At 41.0% G+C, this 15,533-nt stretch overlaps 2 protein-coding genes across 2 annotated transcripts; both read left to right on the top strand.

The window, feature by feature from the left end:
• The first annotated feature begins 2,727 nt into the window (after positions 1-2,727).
• On the top strand, positions 2,728-8,379 carry uap1l1 (UDP-N-acetylglucosamine pyrophosphorylase 1 like 1). Its single transcript, XM_083886653.1, has 9 exons — positions 2,728-3,166; positions 3,845-4,049; positions 4,141-4,316; positions 4,999-5,171; positions 5,256-5,449; positions 6,454-6,594; positions 6,696-6,884; positions 7,547-7,613; positions 8,086-8,379. The coding sequence occupies exons 1-9, from the start codon at positions 2,875-2,877 to the stop codon at positions 8,173-8,175; spliced, it is 1,527 nt and encodes a 508-aa protein (XP_083742779.1). The 5' UTR covers positions 2,728-2,874; the 3' UTR covers positions 8,176-8,379.
• A 767-nt stretch (positions 8,380-9,146) lies between these two features.
• Positions 9,147-15,451, top strand: zdhhc12b (zDHHC palmitoyltransferase 12b). The gene is made up of 5 exons (XM_083893379.1): positions 9,147-9,293; positions 10,348-10,487; positions 11,246-11,341; positions 13,191-13,360; positions 13,430-15,451. The coding sequence occupies exons 1-5, from the start codon at positions 9,197-9,199 to the stop codon at positions 13,743-13,745; spliced, it is 819 nt and encodes a 272-aa protein (XP_083749505.1). The 5' UTR covers positions 9,147-9,196; the 3' UTR covers positions 13,746-15,451.
• Positions 15,452-15,533: the final 82 nt, after the last annotated feature.

Here is a 15,533-nt window from a genome sequence, read left to right as displayed (position 1 = left end):
TTTATTATGTCTCCATTTATTTATTGATTCCTCTGTACTTTTCTAGACAAAATAATGACTTTGGTTTGATGTTGATTTTTATTTTTATTTAATTATTTTGTTATGCTGTCACCCTGTGGTCTTAGTGAGAAACAAACTCAAAACTTTGGACAACGGAAAACTGCTAGAAATGAATGTTCATGTAAATGCGTTGTTTAAAATGCAGAAATGAGCCAATACTGTGTGAAATAACTGGAGAAACTTATTTTTTATGTAATTCATATTTTTTTATTTCAGTGTAGACTTTTTTTTATCTAAATTTTCACAACAACTTTTGAAAATGTTGTTTTATTTTGTTTCATTTGATTGAGTTATTACACACACACACACACGGCTAGTAAGCGCCCGTTAGCAAACAGCAATATCAAATTCAACTCTCTGACTGCTAACGCTAATAAAAATAAGCTAACATCTACCTTTTTTTTTATTGGTTCTGCTTAAGAATGGCACTTATGCTAGCGACTTAGCTGCTAAGTAGCTATGGTCATTGTGTTAGCTTAGATTGTGTAGAAGTGTAGAGCGAGTGTTAGCAGAGTTGGCTAGCTCTCATCCATTATCCAAACAAAAAGACTCCTAGCGCTTATCTTTTGCATCGAAAGCTGTTGATGCTAATGTTAGCTGCTTCTGTTGGGCTTTTGTTGCTGAATTTTAAAAAAGTGCATCACATTTTGAGACTGGAGCGCCCCCTGAAGTTGTAATTCCAAAATTGTCAGCTCATTCAAAGATTCTCATGAACCAAGTTTATAATTCTAAGAGTGACAGCTGTTGTTTATATTGTGTTTTTTTTGCTAGCATTTATCCTTTCAGTGTACAAACTGTACCAGAAGTGACTGTGGACACGTTGTTTTTGTGTATAAAAAAAATACAAGGCAACGTGTTTATCAAAACTAGATTAGCTTGCTGCTACTACAGCCAGTCTAGCTATAGTGCTAACATTTACCACCAAACTGATAACGCTGTTCGCTTGAGTTAACTATACACTCCCAACATACACTCTGGCTAGTTAGCCAGCTACACCAGCTAGCATTTATAGCTTTGTTCGAGAGATGTTGGTTTAACTTATTTTATTATCTCAACTGCTAACTTAGCAGTATTCCATAGGTAGTTGCTTTAAAAGTACTTGAATGTTGCGCGAAACAGAAGCTAACAGGCTAAATCTGGAAGCAGCTTTGTCAATCGTGCTAATATGAGAGAAGTAGTGATTAAAAAACAATTCAGAAACAGTTTTAGTTAGTTTAGTTTTTTTTTTTGCTTGTTTTTTTTATTACGTTTCACATCAGCAGTTTGTTGTGTTTATAAGATTTAAGATTATTTAAGAATAAAGACCCATTTATACTCTATGCAGCCCTTTGTCCATACTTAGTTCATTTAGTGCGTAAACAGAGGCGTGGAGGAACGGAAAATGGAGAATAAACGGACCTCGAATCATCAAACTCTTTTACTTCTCCTGCTTTTACCTGATTCTACCTGATTCTTCCTCCACCATCATCATCATCGTTTCAGAAAGTCTCTTTACATGACCATTCACTCTGTCACACACACATTAGTGTGTCTTCATGTACGTATACTGTATGTTCCATACGTTGTACTGTGTTAGCGTGTTAAACGTAGCCCTCGGTCATTGCTGTATGTTATTACTGGAACTATGCGACTCACTGACGGCTGCTGTGTTTATTCTTTAATGGTGACGTGTTGTTTACTAAACGCATTTAGTACACACACACACATATATATATATATATTTCTAGTTTATTTTATTATTCTAGCTTTAAAATAATGACTGAGTATGTGAGGACTCCTCTGAAAGAAAGAATGTGACAGTGAACGCGATATTTATGCTTGTATGAGATGTTTAATAAACCAGTTGAGCGCTGAACCTGTCCACCCCTTTTTACTTTATTTATGTTTTTATTTTTGAATAAAAGGTGAAGTTTTGTGAAGTGAAAACTGTGTCTGAATATGTTTATACACAAATCATGAGGTCTGGAAAATGCTGAGTCTTTAAATAAAGAAATATTAAATTATATGAATACAAAGATACACAAAAATACAAAATACATGCATTTTGGTTTTGACTGGTTGGATTTTACATTAATATCTTTACATTTATTTATGCATTTTTCATTTATAAAATAATTGTCAAATTTAAATTTATTTTATATATATCTCAGTTTACAGTTACATTTATAACTAAACAATTGTTTAGAATTTTTGTGTATTTATTCGTCTTTATTTGGTATGTTTTTATCTATCTGTATAATTTATTTTACATTTATTATTTTACTATGCAATTCTTTAATGATTTGTTTTGCATGTTTCTTGTTAATTTTTCATGTTCACATTTATTTGTCACATTTTTTTTATTATAATTTATATGTTGTAAAGTCTTTATTTTGATATTTCTGTATGTTAATTAGTGGGCGGTCTTAACTCGTTCTAAAACTCGATTAATAGTTAATTTAATATCCTTATTATTGTTATTGTAATACCGTGTGTAGTTCAGGGACTTTCCCTGTGCTCGGAAATGTCAGCGTTGTGTGGTTAGATCACGGGGTCTGCTGCTGGAACAGTCAGCTGATGTCTGCTGAACCCGGGGCCGCACAAACACGCCTCTGACTCGGCCTCCGCTGAAGGATTTCCTGGTTCCTCCTCTGCTCCAGGATCCGTATCGGGATCCCGGTCTGCGTGATCACGAGTTCCCCCAGACTCACGGTCACTTCCTGTTCGCTCAAAGGCGTCACAGCGGGGAAGTCGAATGCCTCACTTCGGGTTGTGACTTCTTTCCGCGCGGCTCGATCTTTTCCCCCCCGGCGCCGGCGGTTACCGACTCTCAGGATGACGCTGCCCCTGGAGGAAGTGAAGCGGGGGCTGGAGCTCGCCGGGCAGCCTCACCTGCTGCACTTCTGGCCGGAGCTGAGCGAGGACGAGCGGCAGCGGTTCCTGCAGGAGCTGAGTCAGCTGGACCTGGACGGACTGAGGCGACACTGCGAGGAGGCTGCGGCGGCGGCTGCGGCTGCGGCAGCGCCTGCCGTCAGCCTGGACCGACACATCGAGCCGGTGTCCGCGGAGCTCATCGGCAGCGTCCGGAGGAGCGACCGCGAGAGTCTGGAGGAGTGGGAGAGAGAGGGTGAGTGTGTGCGCCTCTAATACACGGTTTACGGTAAAGGTTTAGCGTCAAAAACAAGAAGTTAACGGTATTTTCTTTCATCACTAACTTCGATATTCTGATGTGAACAGATTAAATCAATAATCCGAATCAAGAATGCTCATATTTATGATTACTTTAATCTTATTGTTTCATATGAGTATGAGTAGACTAAGGTATTCAGATTAATCTTAATCTGGCTACCATGTTAACATAATCTGAATATTCTGAATAAAACTCAAAAGGTATGTTGTGTTTCCTCTTAATCTGATTTTCTTTTTCAGACTATTGTAATCTGGTTACCAAAGAATAATTGTTGTCCACGTTAACACAATCTGAATCGTCATATTTTGAAAAATATTCAAAAAGTACGATCTGATTACCTTAATCTGATCCACTATAAGTATAATCTTAGTCAGACTATTGCCTGAATGGGATTACTGTCGAAATGTAGTTGTCCATGGCACGTAAATATAATCTGAACTATCATATTCTGAAAAAGACTCAAAAAGTACGATCGGATTACCTTAATCTGATCCATTATAAGTCTTTAAGTCATAATAAAATCTTAAAATCGATGGTTTTCTCTATGGACTTTGGTGCACTGAGAGTGAGCGGTTTAATCCCAGCTTTAATTCCTACGTCACTGTTTCCTCGCAGGTCTCCTGCAGATCTCGCAGAATCGCGTCGGCGTCCTCCTGCTGGCCGGCGGTCAGGGCACGCGACTCGGCGTTCCGTACCCCAAGGGGATGTACGACGTAGGGCTGCCGAGCAATAAGACCCTGTACCAGATCCAGGCGGAGCGGATCCACAAGGTCCAGGAGCTCGCCGACACGCGGCACGCCTCCAAATGCGTCGTACCCTGGTGCGGTCGCTCCGTTCAGGTTTAACCCAGTTTGACGAACCGCGACGTGTTTCGTTTTTTTTTTAAACGCAGTGTGTTTTTCTTCTGTCAGGTACATCATGACCAGCGAGTTCACGCTGGCTCCCACCGAGACCTTCTTTCGGGAGAACGACTACTTTGGCCTGGAGCCGTCCAACGTGGTCATGTTCGAGCAGAGGATGATCCCGGCGGTGACCTTTGACGGGAAGGTCATCCTGCAGGGCAAAGGGAAGATCGCCATGGCTCCAGGTGAGCACACGTTAGCATATACGTTAAAGGCGCCATATGTAAGAATGTGGCCAACAACGGTTACTACACTCAAATTCAAAAAACTAAGGTCTTTTAAGGTTTCGTTTTCTGACGTAACTGGCAACCCGTGGTTGCTTGGCAGCTGAGACTCTACTGTCTGCAATGATTGGTAGACGGCGGTAGGTGGCGCCACATGACGCCAAAACATGATTTCAAAACATAAACATGATTTGCAGTCTGCAAAATATATTTTTTTAATGCAAATATTTTGTCTGTACTGTTGTTGTTGGTGAGTTCAGTTTGTTATATGAACATTATTCCTGAGTCTCTGTGACATATTCGGAGGATTTTATGGCCATTTGCTTTAGATTTATTACATAATGCACCTTTAAGACATGGCCGGCCCAAGGCATAAGCGAACTAAGCCACTGCTTAGGGCCCCTTGACCACTAGAGGGCCCCCAAGAGCAATTAACAAAAACAAAAAAAAAGTAGTAAGTAAGTAGAATACCTTTAGTATATTAGGTGTGTGAATGATCAATAATCATTATTATTGGCAGTAACAGAGGGGCCCCAAAATCACATTTTGCTTAGGGCCCCATGTTGGCTTGGGCCGGCCCTGGCTTAAGATATTCTGAAGATATCGTAGACTTGTAAGCACTCTCTATCTGCTTCTTTGTCAGATGGTAACGGTGGTCTGTACAAAGCCCTGGTGGACAATAAAGTGCTGGAGGACATGAAGAAGAGAGGGGTGGAGTACCTGCACGTCTACTGCGTGGACAACATCCTGGTCAAGATGGCCGACCCGGTGTTCATCGGGTTCTGCGTGAGCAAAGACGCCGACTGTGGAGCCAAGGTACAGGCGATCACAGGGAATGATGCATTTTTTTTACCCAACTGCTGCTCGCTTTTATCGTTGTTTTTTTTTTTTTTAAATCAGGTGGTGGAGAAGGCGTACGCGGCGGAGCCGGTGGGCGTGGTTTGCAGGGTGAAGGGCGTGGCCCAGGTGGTGGAATACAGCGAGATCCGACCGGAGACGGCTGAACTCCGAGCGCCTGGAGGAGAGCTGGTGTTCAGCGCCGGGAACATCTGCAACCACTTCTTCACCAGAGCGTTCCTGCAGGACGTGGCAGAGTGAGAAGCTTCACTGACGCTAAATCAATCAATAATCGATCAATCATAATAACACAGCAAATGTAACCAGACGTTGATTAAAGGGATAGTTGGGAATTTTGGACATAAGACCCATTTTCCAACTCAGCCGGTGTGATGGAGACGTCTGGAGACGTTTTCAAGAAATTTCGTTCAGTTCTTCTAGTTGCCAAGTTCGCTGGCGCTATGGCTAGCGCGAGTCAATGGTACACGTTAGCATGGCGTTAAAAACACTCACACCGACTCCACAGTGCACCTGAGGCAAATTGATTGCAACGGCAGACTATCGATGTACATATCTGTGTTGATAGAATGATATTTGAAACAAAACTAACCTCGCGTCGCATTAATTTTTGAGGGACTACTTTCTCAGCAGCAGCGGAATCAGTCCGCCGCTGCCATAGCTTAACAGGAAGTATGACACGCTGCTGCTGCTGAGACATAAATCCTTCAAATTGCAAGGTTGGTTTTATTTCAAACATTCTATCAACACAGATATGTACATCGATAGTCTGCCGTTACAATTGATTTGCCTCGGTATGAGTGTTTCTAATGCCATGCTAGCTTGTACCATTGACTTGCGCTAGCCATAGCGCCAGCGAACTCGGCAACTAGAAGAACTGAATGAAATTTCTTGAAAACGTCTCCAGACGTCTCCATCACACTGGCTGAGTTGGAAAATAGGTCTTATGTCCAAAATTCTGAACTATCCCTTTAAAGAAGTTTGTGACACCGCTCAATCTCCCACACCAAACCCCATAGAGAAAATCGTTAATTTTACATCACGGCTCACAAGAGTTATTGATCCACTTCTGCCTCCATCACGAGGTTCAAATGTCTTTTTGTCTGACTTTTGTGTTTGAAATCCATGATTCAGATTTACTTCAGTGACTCCTGTGTCTTCTTCAGCTTAAATTGCCCTTTTTCTCAATGGAGTTTGGTGTGGGGAGTGAGCAGCTTACAATGTCAACATTGATGTTTTCCAGTAAATTTGAAGTCCAACTGAAACAACACGTGGCCTTAAAGAAAGTGCCGTTCGTCGACACACAAGGAAACCGAGTCAAACCAAACAAACCCAACGGCATAAAGATGGAGAAGTTCGTCTTTGACGTCTTCCCCTTCTCCAGGTATTCGTTTTGTTTGACGTCCATCGTTTCACTGAACGGGAAATACCGTCACCAGTCCTGCGATGTCAAACATTTCACTCTTTTTTCTCGTCTTTTAAAAGGAACTTTGTCGCGTTTGATGTCGTAAGAGAAGACGAGTTTTCTCCTCTGAAAAACGCCGACGGCGCCGCCTCCGACAACCCGACCACAGCGAGGAACGCTCTGCTGACTCAGCACTGTCGCTGGGCCGCGGCCGCAGGAGCGACACTGCTGGACCAGCACGGGAAACCACTTCCTCCTGCAGCCATGAGGTCAGATCATGTGTTTTACACTGCAGCTGATGTCGGAACCTGAACGCATCATTTAACAAAATCAGATTAGACGAATCAGACTCATTCAGCTCTCAGTAAGAAAGCAAAAAAAGCCTATTTATTGAAACTATTCCTTTAACTTTCCCTCCATTTTTGTGCATCACTGTATTTATTTTATATTTATTTTAGTTGCCTCTGAAGTAAAAAGTCGCAACTGGAATGACTTGACACCCGAGTTAAGTGTGTTCTTGTTTCCACAGAACAGTATCAACTGGGTTATTCAGTGGTTAATGTTAGCGTTTAGCTAGATATGCTAACTAGGGAGCTAATTTGAGCCATTTGATTGAAACATAATGCTGTATTCCATACATAAAAGCACCATAACACATGTTATGTTAGTACAACACAAGAAATACTTTAATACGTTATACTGTATAAATACTTTAAAAGAATAAGAAAAAAAACTAGTTTTCTGCTTTGTTGATGACCTGAGCAGCCATTTTGAAGTGACTTTAAATGAGCTCTGAATTTTCTAAATGAACTGAAACTTCATCTTGTAACTGGTGAAATTATTAAGTCGTTTTTACACAATCGTATTTGCTCATTTAGTGACATTGTGTGCGACGGTCTACGCAAAATGTAAAAGTGTGTTTTCTCTGCAGTGTTTCAGACGCTAACGTTCCTCCAGCTCAGTGTGAGATTTCACCGCTGGTGTCTTATTTTGGAGAGGTGAGGACAAAACAACAACAACAACAACACAAACACTGTGGTTATAAATACAAATGTACCTTACAAAGACTAGAAGTGGTTAATTAAATAATTACAGCTGCTTTCAGGGATGTTCGTTTTGGCTAACTTCCTGTTTGTTACTGTTAGCATTCCAGTCCTTCCTCCTTCCTGTCACTTATTTATAATATTACTTTAGTAAAAGTCTTAAAACATTTACTGTACGTAAGTATCAAAAGTTTTCTGATATAAGATGTACTTAAGCTTTAGAAGTAAAAGTAAACCTTAAACCATAACACCAACTCTTCTTCTTCTGGTTTTATTTGGTAGTAACAAAGATAGTTAGATGAAATGACGTGGTGTAAAAGTAAAAGCTGCTAGAAATATATATAACAAAGTTAAGTACATATATGTGAATTTTGTACTTAACAAAGTATTTGTACTTTATTAATTAAAACACTTCTTCCTCATCCAGGGCCTGGAGTCGCTGCTGAAGGGGAAGAAAGTGGCCACTCCGTTTATTCTGGACCAGAAACAGGCCAAACAGCTGCTGCAGAGTCATTGACCAATCAGAAGACAGCGTTGGGTCAATGTGATTGACAGTAGACGTTTCTATACAGTGAGGTTTACAGCACACACGCTGTGTTTCAGCCTTACAATGAGAAAATGTGTGCGTTTTTAATGTGAAAATCAAAACATTTCATGCATCTGTTGTAGCTTTGGCTTTTTGTTTTCGGCTACAACTCATGCGACGTGACTGGGAAACTAATGAGGGACAATCTATGTGATTTGTTATATTTACATTAAATAAAAATGATTGCTATTCTTGATTCTTGTGTCCTCATTTTATAATTAAAATAAATTTGGTAATAAATTCAGACTCCTGGGTCGAACGTTCAGCAAGGACTTCTTTATTGAATCTAAACACTGACATGGACACATTTGTAAAAATCAAGAGTGTTTATGTCAGTTGAGGAACTTTGACCTGTGATAAAGAAAGAAGTTCAAGCTGTGATGAACAACTTCAAACTGTAGAGGGCAGCATTGCATGTCTCAGAATACAGGCTTTCGGAAATTATTAGAATAATACTAAAAAAATCAATAAAGATGGAAAAAAAGAAACAGCAAAACGACATAAAAAATACGTTAAACAACTTAAATTTAATTTATAATTGAGAATATATCGAAACGATATAATAAATCCCCTCGCGCTTTTCCATTCCTTCCTCTCTCTCAGCTTCCGTACCCAGCATTGTCACATGACCGCCGCCGGCCAATCACAGTGAACCCTGGACAGAGTCGACAGTAAAAAAAACAACAAACAAACGCTTTAAACGCAGCAGAATCACAGTGAGCTGCTGTAGTAAAGCTCCCGAAACACCGCGACATCCACGCGGCGTGTTTTTACCGCTCGTGTTTCATTTAACGTTCGCGTGAGTCGCGCGACACTCGACGTGACATCGTCTTCGGAGCGTTAGCGTTAGCATTAGCATTAGCTCAGTCGGACTAGCAACAGCAGCAGCGGACAGAGGGACAGACGGACAGAGGGACAGAGGGACAGACTGACGCTCTAACATGCGAGGAACATGTTCAAGAATGTGTTCGGTTCCGGGTTTCTGGTGAGAACAGCTCATGTGATTCTGACATGGGTCGTCACTTTGATTCTGTTCCTCTACGACACGGGTAAGTTACGGTACTGCTCTGCTCTGTGTGTGTGTGTGTGTGTGTGTGTAGGAATGTACACTGAGTGTGTATGTACGTAGTATGTATGTTGTTTATGTATGTTTTATATTTATATATAGATATTATGTATGTTTGTTGTATTTACGTGTTTGTATACATATGTTTATGTATATGTATACAAATGTGTGTGTGTATATATATATATGTGTGTGTGTGTGTATATATGTGTGTGTGTATATGTGTGTGTGTATGTATGTATGTGTGTGTATGTGTGGATGTATGCATATATATGTGTGTGTATATGTATATATATATGTGTGTATATATGTATATATGTGTATATATATGCATACTCATATATATATATATATGTATATATATGCATATGTATAGATGTGTGTATATATGTGTGTATATATGCATATCTATATATATATGTGTGTGTATATATATACATATGTGTGTGTGTGTGTATATATACATATGTATATATGTGTGTGTGTGTGTGTGTGTGTGTATATATTTACATATATATATTTAAATGTATGTTAGTGAATATATATGTTGGTCTGTGTGTATGTGTTTGTGTATATATGTTGGTATGTATATACTGTACAGTGTGTGCTGTATGTTGCTGTGTGCGAGTGCGTACATGTTTGTAACACGTGTGTTTGTGTGAATGCATGTTTGTGTGTACTGTAAAAGAAATATTATATAGCTATATATGCACACACATTATATATATGTGTGTGTGTGTGTGTGTGTGTGTGCATAGTATGTAAAAATGTATTTGCATACATGTACACATACAACATACATATATCTGTATGTGCACATATGTTCTTATGTATGTATATTTAGATGCATGTGGGGTTTTTTTCTATTTGCAGTACATGTAAACATAGAGTGAGTCATTCACGTTTCTATGGAAACACAGTCTTTGGTCTTAACATCACCTGCTGTGTCGGTGTTTCTCAGTCTGTTTAATAACGTGTTATTGTGAGGAGATGATGATGATGATGATAAATGACTGTGTGTGTGTGTGCATGCGCAGAGCTGAGGAAACAGGAGGAGACGGGTCAGCTGGTGCAGCCCGTCCTCTTCGTCCTGCTCGTGCTCATCTCCGTCCTCCTTTACTTCGCCGTGTCTCTGATGGACCCGGGCTTCATCCTGTCTGAAGACCGCCACCTACAGGTGATCTATGGTGGTGATATGAACAGTCACGTGACCGCTCTGTAGCGTCATGTGTAGAAAGACGCTCCTGTAACACTTTAGTTTCAGGAGGATGTGGACTCATCAGACCAGTTAGTTGTTCCAAAAGTCTGGGTCAGGACCCCGCAGATAGGTCGCCAGAGTATTGTTATAGTAAAAAAAGTTGAATAAATAATTTTAGTGTAGTGTGTGATATCTTAAGAATATATTTGTGTGTTTATCTCACATTAACACAGTGCTTTTCAAAAGTAAAGTGAACTTTATGTGACTTTGCACCAAACCCCATAGAGAAAATCATTGATTTTAGCTCACAGGGACACAGGAGCTGCTGGTACCACTGCTGCCCCTTGTGGTCAGTTTGTGTCACTGAGGTAAATCTGACTGCAGGATTTCAAACACCGAACTCCTAAAAATCACGCCTCTAAACTTCCTGACGGAGGCAGCGGTGGATCAACGGCTCCTGCGTGTGATGATATAAAATCGATGGTTTTCTCTATGGACTTTGGTGTTGGGCGGTGTCAGGTTTACAAAGCCACGCTAACTTTCGCTTTCCTCTTGATAATGATGAGATAAAGCCGTTATGAAGATAGTAGACACTGTAAACGACGTAAACAACGCTCACCTCTGCACCAAAGAACATAAAGAACAGTAATAATATATAACACCACAGAGCAGAGGGAGTTGTTGACTTGCAACCTCCATCCACTTCTAATGTGATATATGTGACTTTCTGTTATTAGCAGTTCACTCTGGGAGCGACTGAGGAGCAGCAGGACATGATCCCGCCCACCACCAAACCCCTGAGACAGCGACGCTGTGGACACTGTCTGCTGCAGGTACGTCAGCCGTCACCTGAGAGAGAGGGGTTTATTATTCTGCAGAGGGAGACTTTAAGTGGGCGGAGCTACGAGTTGTCCAAATCTCATGAGAAGTCAGTCCACACGAGATCTTGTTTCATCAAGATGAGACGATTATTTTAGCCATTTAAATATGTGATATTTTTCAGTTTTACTGCAGATTATTAACCTTTTCTTATGTGACGTAATTGTCGCATCATTGTCGCTTGTTTTTAAGTAAAAAAAAAAAAGACGGTGTTTTTATTGGTAAAACATGACTTGAGTGTTTCCAGTAACAGAAGAAGACGCAGAGCGAGGCTTTAAGTCATCGTCATCATCATCATCATCAGGGTGAAATGTGACTCTGGTCCTTCAGACGTATAGAATAACATCCGGCTCACACACACACACACATATATATACTGTATATACAGCCTGCAGAAAACATGTGACATCACATGACAGTCAGGTAAAGGGATAGTCCGGGGTTTTTTGTTTGTTTTCGCCGGCGTTTGTTTGTCTGTTAGCGACATAACTCGAAAAAGTCACGGACGGATTTAGCTGAAATTTTCAGCACATGTCCGCAATGAGCTGCCTTGGTGGAGGTCTGCGCTCTCCGAGTGCTTTTCTTGTTTGTTTTTAAATTGTGGCTAAACATCATCACAGACACACAGACTCTCAGCTTTACTGTGTGGTATCTTAAAAATATATCAACTGATTTTATTTTACTATTAAACACTCTCTTCTGACTGGAAACTGAAGTTTTTAACCCTAGAACACCATTACCCGAGCAAATAGATGTATGTGATTTTCATGAAAACCAAGTTTTCATCTTCATTTCTTTTTTTTTTGAAATTTTTTGTCCCCAAATTCCTATTTTTCCAGTAATTTTGGAGCATTTTTAATGTGATGCTTTTCTTTCATTTTGTTAGACATGACACCGTTTAAAATAAAACTCATATAAAACTACTCAATTTGATACATTTTGATGACTTTTGGTGTGTTTATTATCTCGGGTAAAAATCACCCGGCGTTAGTGATGCTGTTTTGAATTTGAGCGACAGTGTTCTAGGGTTAAAAAACACTCACTCTCACACACTGAATCCTATAGAGAAAATCAGCGATTTTATCTCACAGCGACACAGGAAGTGCTGTTCTACTGCTGCTGTGTTTGGTTCATTTGTGTCACTTAGTTAAATCTTAAAGGAGGATTTGAAACACAAAGTCACAGAATAACATGTTTGAAGTTAAATGACGGAGGCAGCAGTGGATCAACAACTGCTGTTTGCTGTGATGTAAAAACTCTAGTTTTCTGTTGAAAAAGGCTGTTTAATATCAAGGTAAATCAAGTGTAAGATATTTTAGACTTAAGTAGGCATTGATTTTATTAGATAAACCTTTTGTTAAAGGGACACAATCTGTTTTTCCACACTTTAAAAACCTCAAATAGTCACTTTAAGGCCTCTCTTTTTTTTTTTTTCAAGACAATGACTTTAAAGGTGCATTATGTAATAAATCTAAAGCAACTGGCCATAAATAATGCCATAATGTTCATATAACAAACTGAACTCACCAACAACAACAGTGCAGACAAAATATTCACATTAAAAAAAATGTTTTGCAGACTGCAAATCATGTTTATGTTTTGAAATCATGTTTTAGCATGTGGCGCCACCTACCGCCGTCTACCAATCACTCCAGTCAGTAGAGTCTCAGCTGCCCGAGCAACCACGGGTTGCCAGTTACGTCAAAAAAAAAACCAGAAACCTAAAAGACCTCTGTGTTTTGAATTTGAATGTAGTAACCGTTTTTGGCCACATTCTTACATATGGCGCCTTTTAATTCCAAGCAGCAGCCGATGAGATCGAAGCACTGTCAGACGTGTCAGCACTGCGTTCGCCGCTACGACCACCACTGCCCGTGGATCGAGAACTGCGTCGGCGAGAGGAACCACCGCTGGTTCGTGCTCTACCTGGCCGTGCAGCTGCTGGTGCTGCTGTGGGGGCTGCACGTGTCCTGGTCAGTATGATGTCATCGGTGGGCGTGGTGGGAAGGCGGGGTCATCACCTCTCTTTTGTTTTCCACCAGGACGGGTTTCAGCTACGCCCCCTCCTGGCAGCTGTGGCTGCGCACCAACGGCGTGCTGCTGGTGGTGGCGGCGCTGCTGGCGCTGCTGTCGCTCATCGTGCTGCTGCTGGTCTGCTCGCACCTGTACCTGGTGTCGCTCAACACCACCACCTGGGAGTTCATGTCCCGCCACCGCATCTCCTACCTCAAGCACTGCGGCGCCGACGAGAACCCGTTTGACCGCGGCGCCGCGCGCAACCTGTGGGGTTTCTTCTGCGCGTGGGGCACCGTGGTGTGGGAGCAGGTCTACTTCAGGGAGGGCAGCGACCAGGTGTGACGTCACACAAACAACGAGCCCCCCCCTTTACTCAGTGTTCCAGTTTTCCCTCCTTCCACCAGGGGGAGACACCAGCTCTGCATCGATTAGACACAAATGTTAGCGGCACTTTGCGATGCTAACACGTGAGGCGTGTTACGTGTTCCTGAAATGGTCGGAAACGGCTGAAGACGAGTTGCTACAGACATTTTTTATTCGTTCCAGTTGTCGTAAGAAAGTCGCAATTTCCGATCTCAAAAACCACGATATAGGTTTCCAAGATGGCTGCCACTCGTAAAAACTCTCTCCTCCTTTTAGCGTTAATTGCACTTCTGTCGTAGACGTAGGAACTGTTCCCTTAACCCTTACACTAACCAGCTCCGGATCATTGAGACACAAATGTCCGCGGCACTTTACGATGCTAACGTGTGAGGCGTGTTAAGTGTTCCTGAAATAGTCGGAAACCGCTGAAGACGAGTTGCTACAGACAATTTTTATTCGTTCCAGTTGTCGTAAGAAAATCGCAATTTCCGATCTCAAAAACCCTGATATAGGTTTACAAGATGGCTGCCACTCGTAGAAACTCTCTCCTACTTTTAGCATTAATTGCACTTCTGTCGTAGACGTAGGAACTCTTCCATTTTACTACGCTGTTTGTGTGAACAGAGTACCGTGAAGTGCGTTTTATATCGCTAACAATGGCTAACCTAAGATACTTCTGCGTCCGTGCTTTTCCCCCCTAGACTTCTCAACTGGAACACAGTCCACGACTTCGCTCCCAGTTCCGACTTCCGACATAACGCACCGTTTCTGCACCGTTTCTGTTAACTTGCGCTTTCTCCTGCCAGCAAACAAATCATACGTATTTGGTGAGTTAATGCACGTTTTTTTTAGAAGTTACTCGATTATCACACTTCCTGTCGCGCCCACTTTTCTCTTCTTTTTTTTCTTTTTACTAGCTCAGAGCTACCGTCCTCCATTTCAGAGACATCTGGACATTAGAAGAATCTTCGTTTTTCGTACGAACACTTTTTTAGAATTCTTTATCGTCTCCGAGTGGTACTGTGACTGTTATCGTAACGACAAAAAATGCAGTTTATTTGTAATAAAATTAGCGCTAATTCACGTAATATTAGCACGAATCCAACGACAAAACTAAACTCTGATTTTTGTAAATTTGCACCAGGCTCTACCAGCGTAAATGTTTGCAGTTTGGTACCCATGTGTGAAACTACGCTGATTTTAACGTTGAATTCCTTCTTTTCTGAATTCTCCAAGTTTGTATTTCGTAGTTTTTTTGAACGACTTTAGCTCGTCCTCGTCTCTGATCGTGTCCAGATGTCGCAGACTCCCGATCTGTTTCCTATTTGACTAGAAATTTAATCCGAGTCATTTGCGACGTTTGTCCACATCGTACCCAAACCTCGAGAAACGAGGCTGAAAGTTGTGTCGCATGAACTCGTCTTAACGTGAAGAGATTAGATTATTAATCCCTAACCTGATAAATGCACTAATATTTACTCTTTATCGTTGTTTGACGTTTCGTATCTTCTCTCTTTTTGAAGTTGTTGAATATTCTGACTCTTTTGTGGTTTTTAGCGTCTAGATTGTCGTCGTTTACAGAAGTGAAACAGGGTCCAAACGACCATTAAAGTCTGATTTTATTTATTTTAAGATTTTGATTTAAAAAACAACACCTGTTCCCTGCTCTTTAATCCAACCTTTCAATGGACACAGCATTTGAAGCTATTTTATACTGTAAATACTTTTTAAACTATTTAAGATTTTTGTACGTGTGCGTGTTTGAGT

The sequence above is a fragment of the Microchirus variegatus genome (genome assembly GCF_963457635.1).
Source record: "Microchirus variegatus genome assembly, chromosome: 1".
NCBI lineage: Eukaryota > Metazoa > Chordata > Actinopteri > Pleuronectiformes > Soleidae > Microchirus > Microchirus variegatus.
This window is presented reverse-complemented; position numbering and strand designations above follow the sequence as displayed.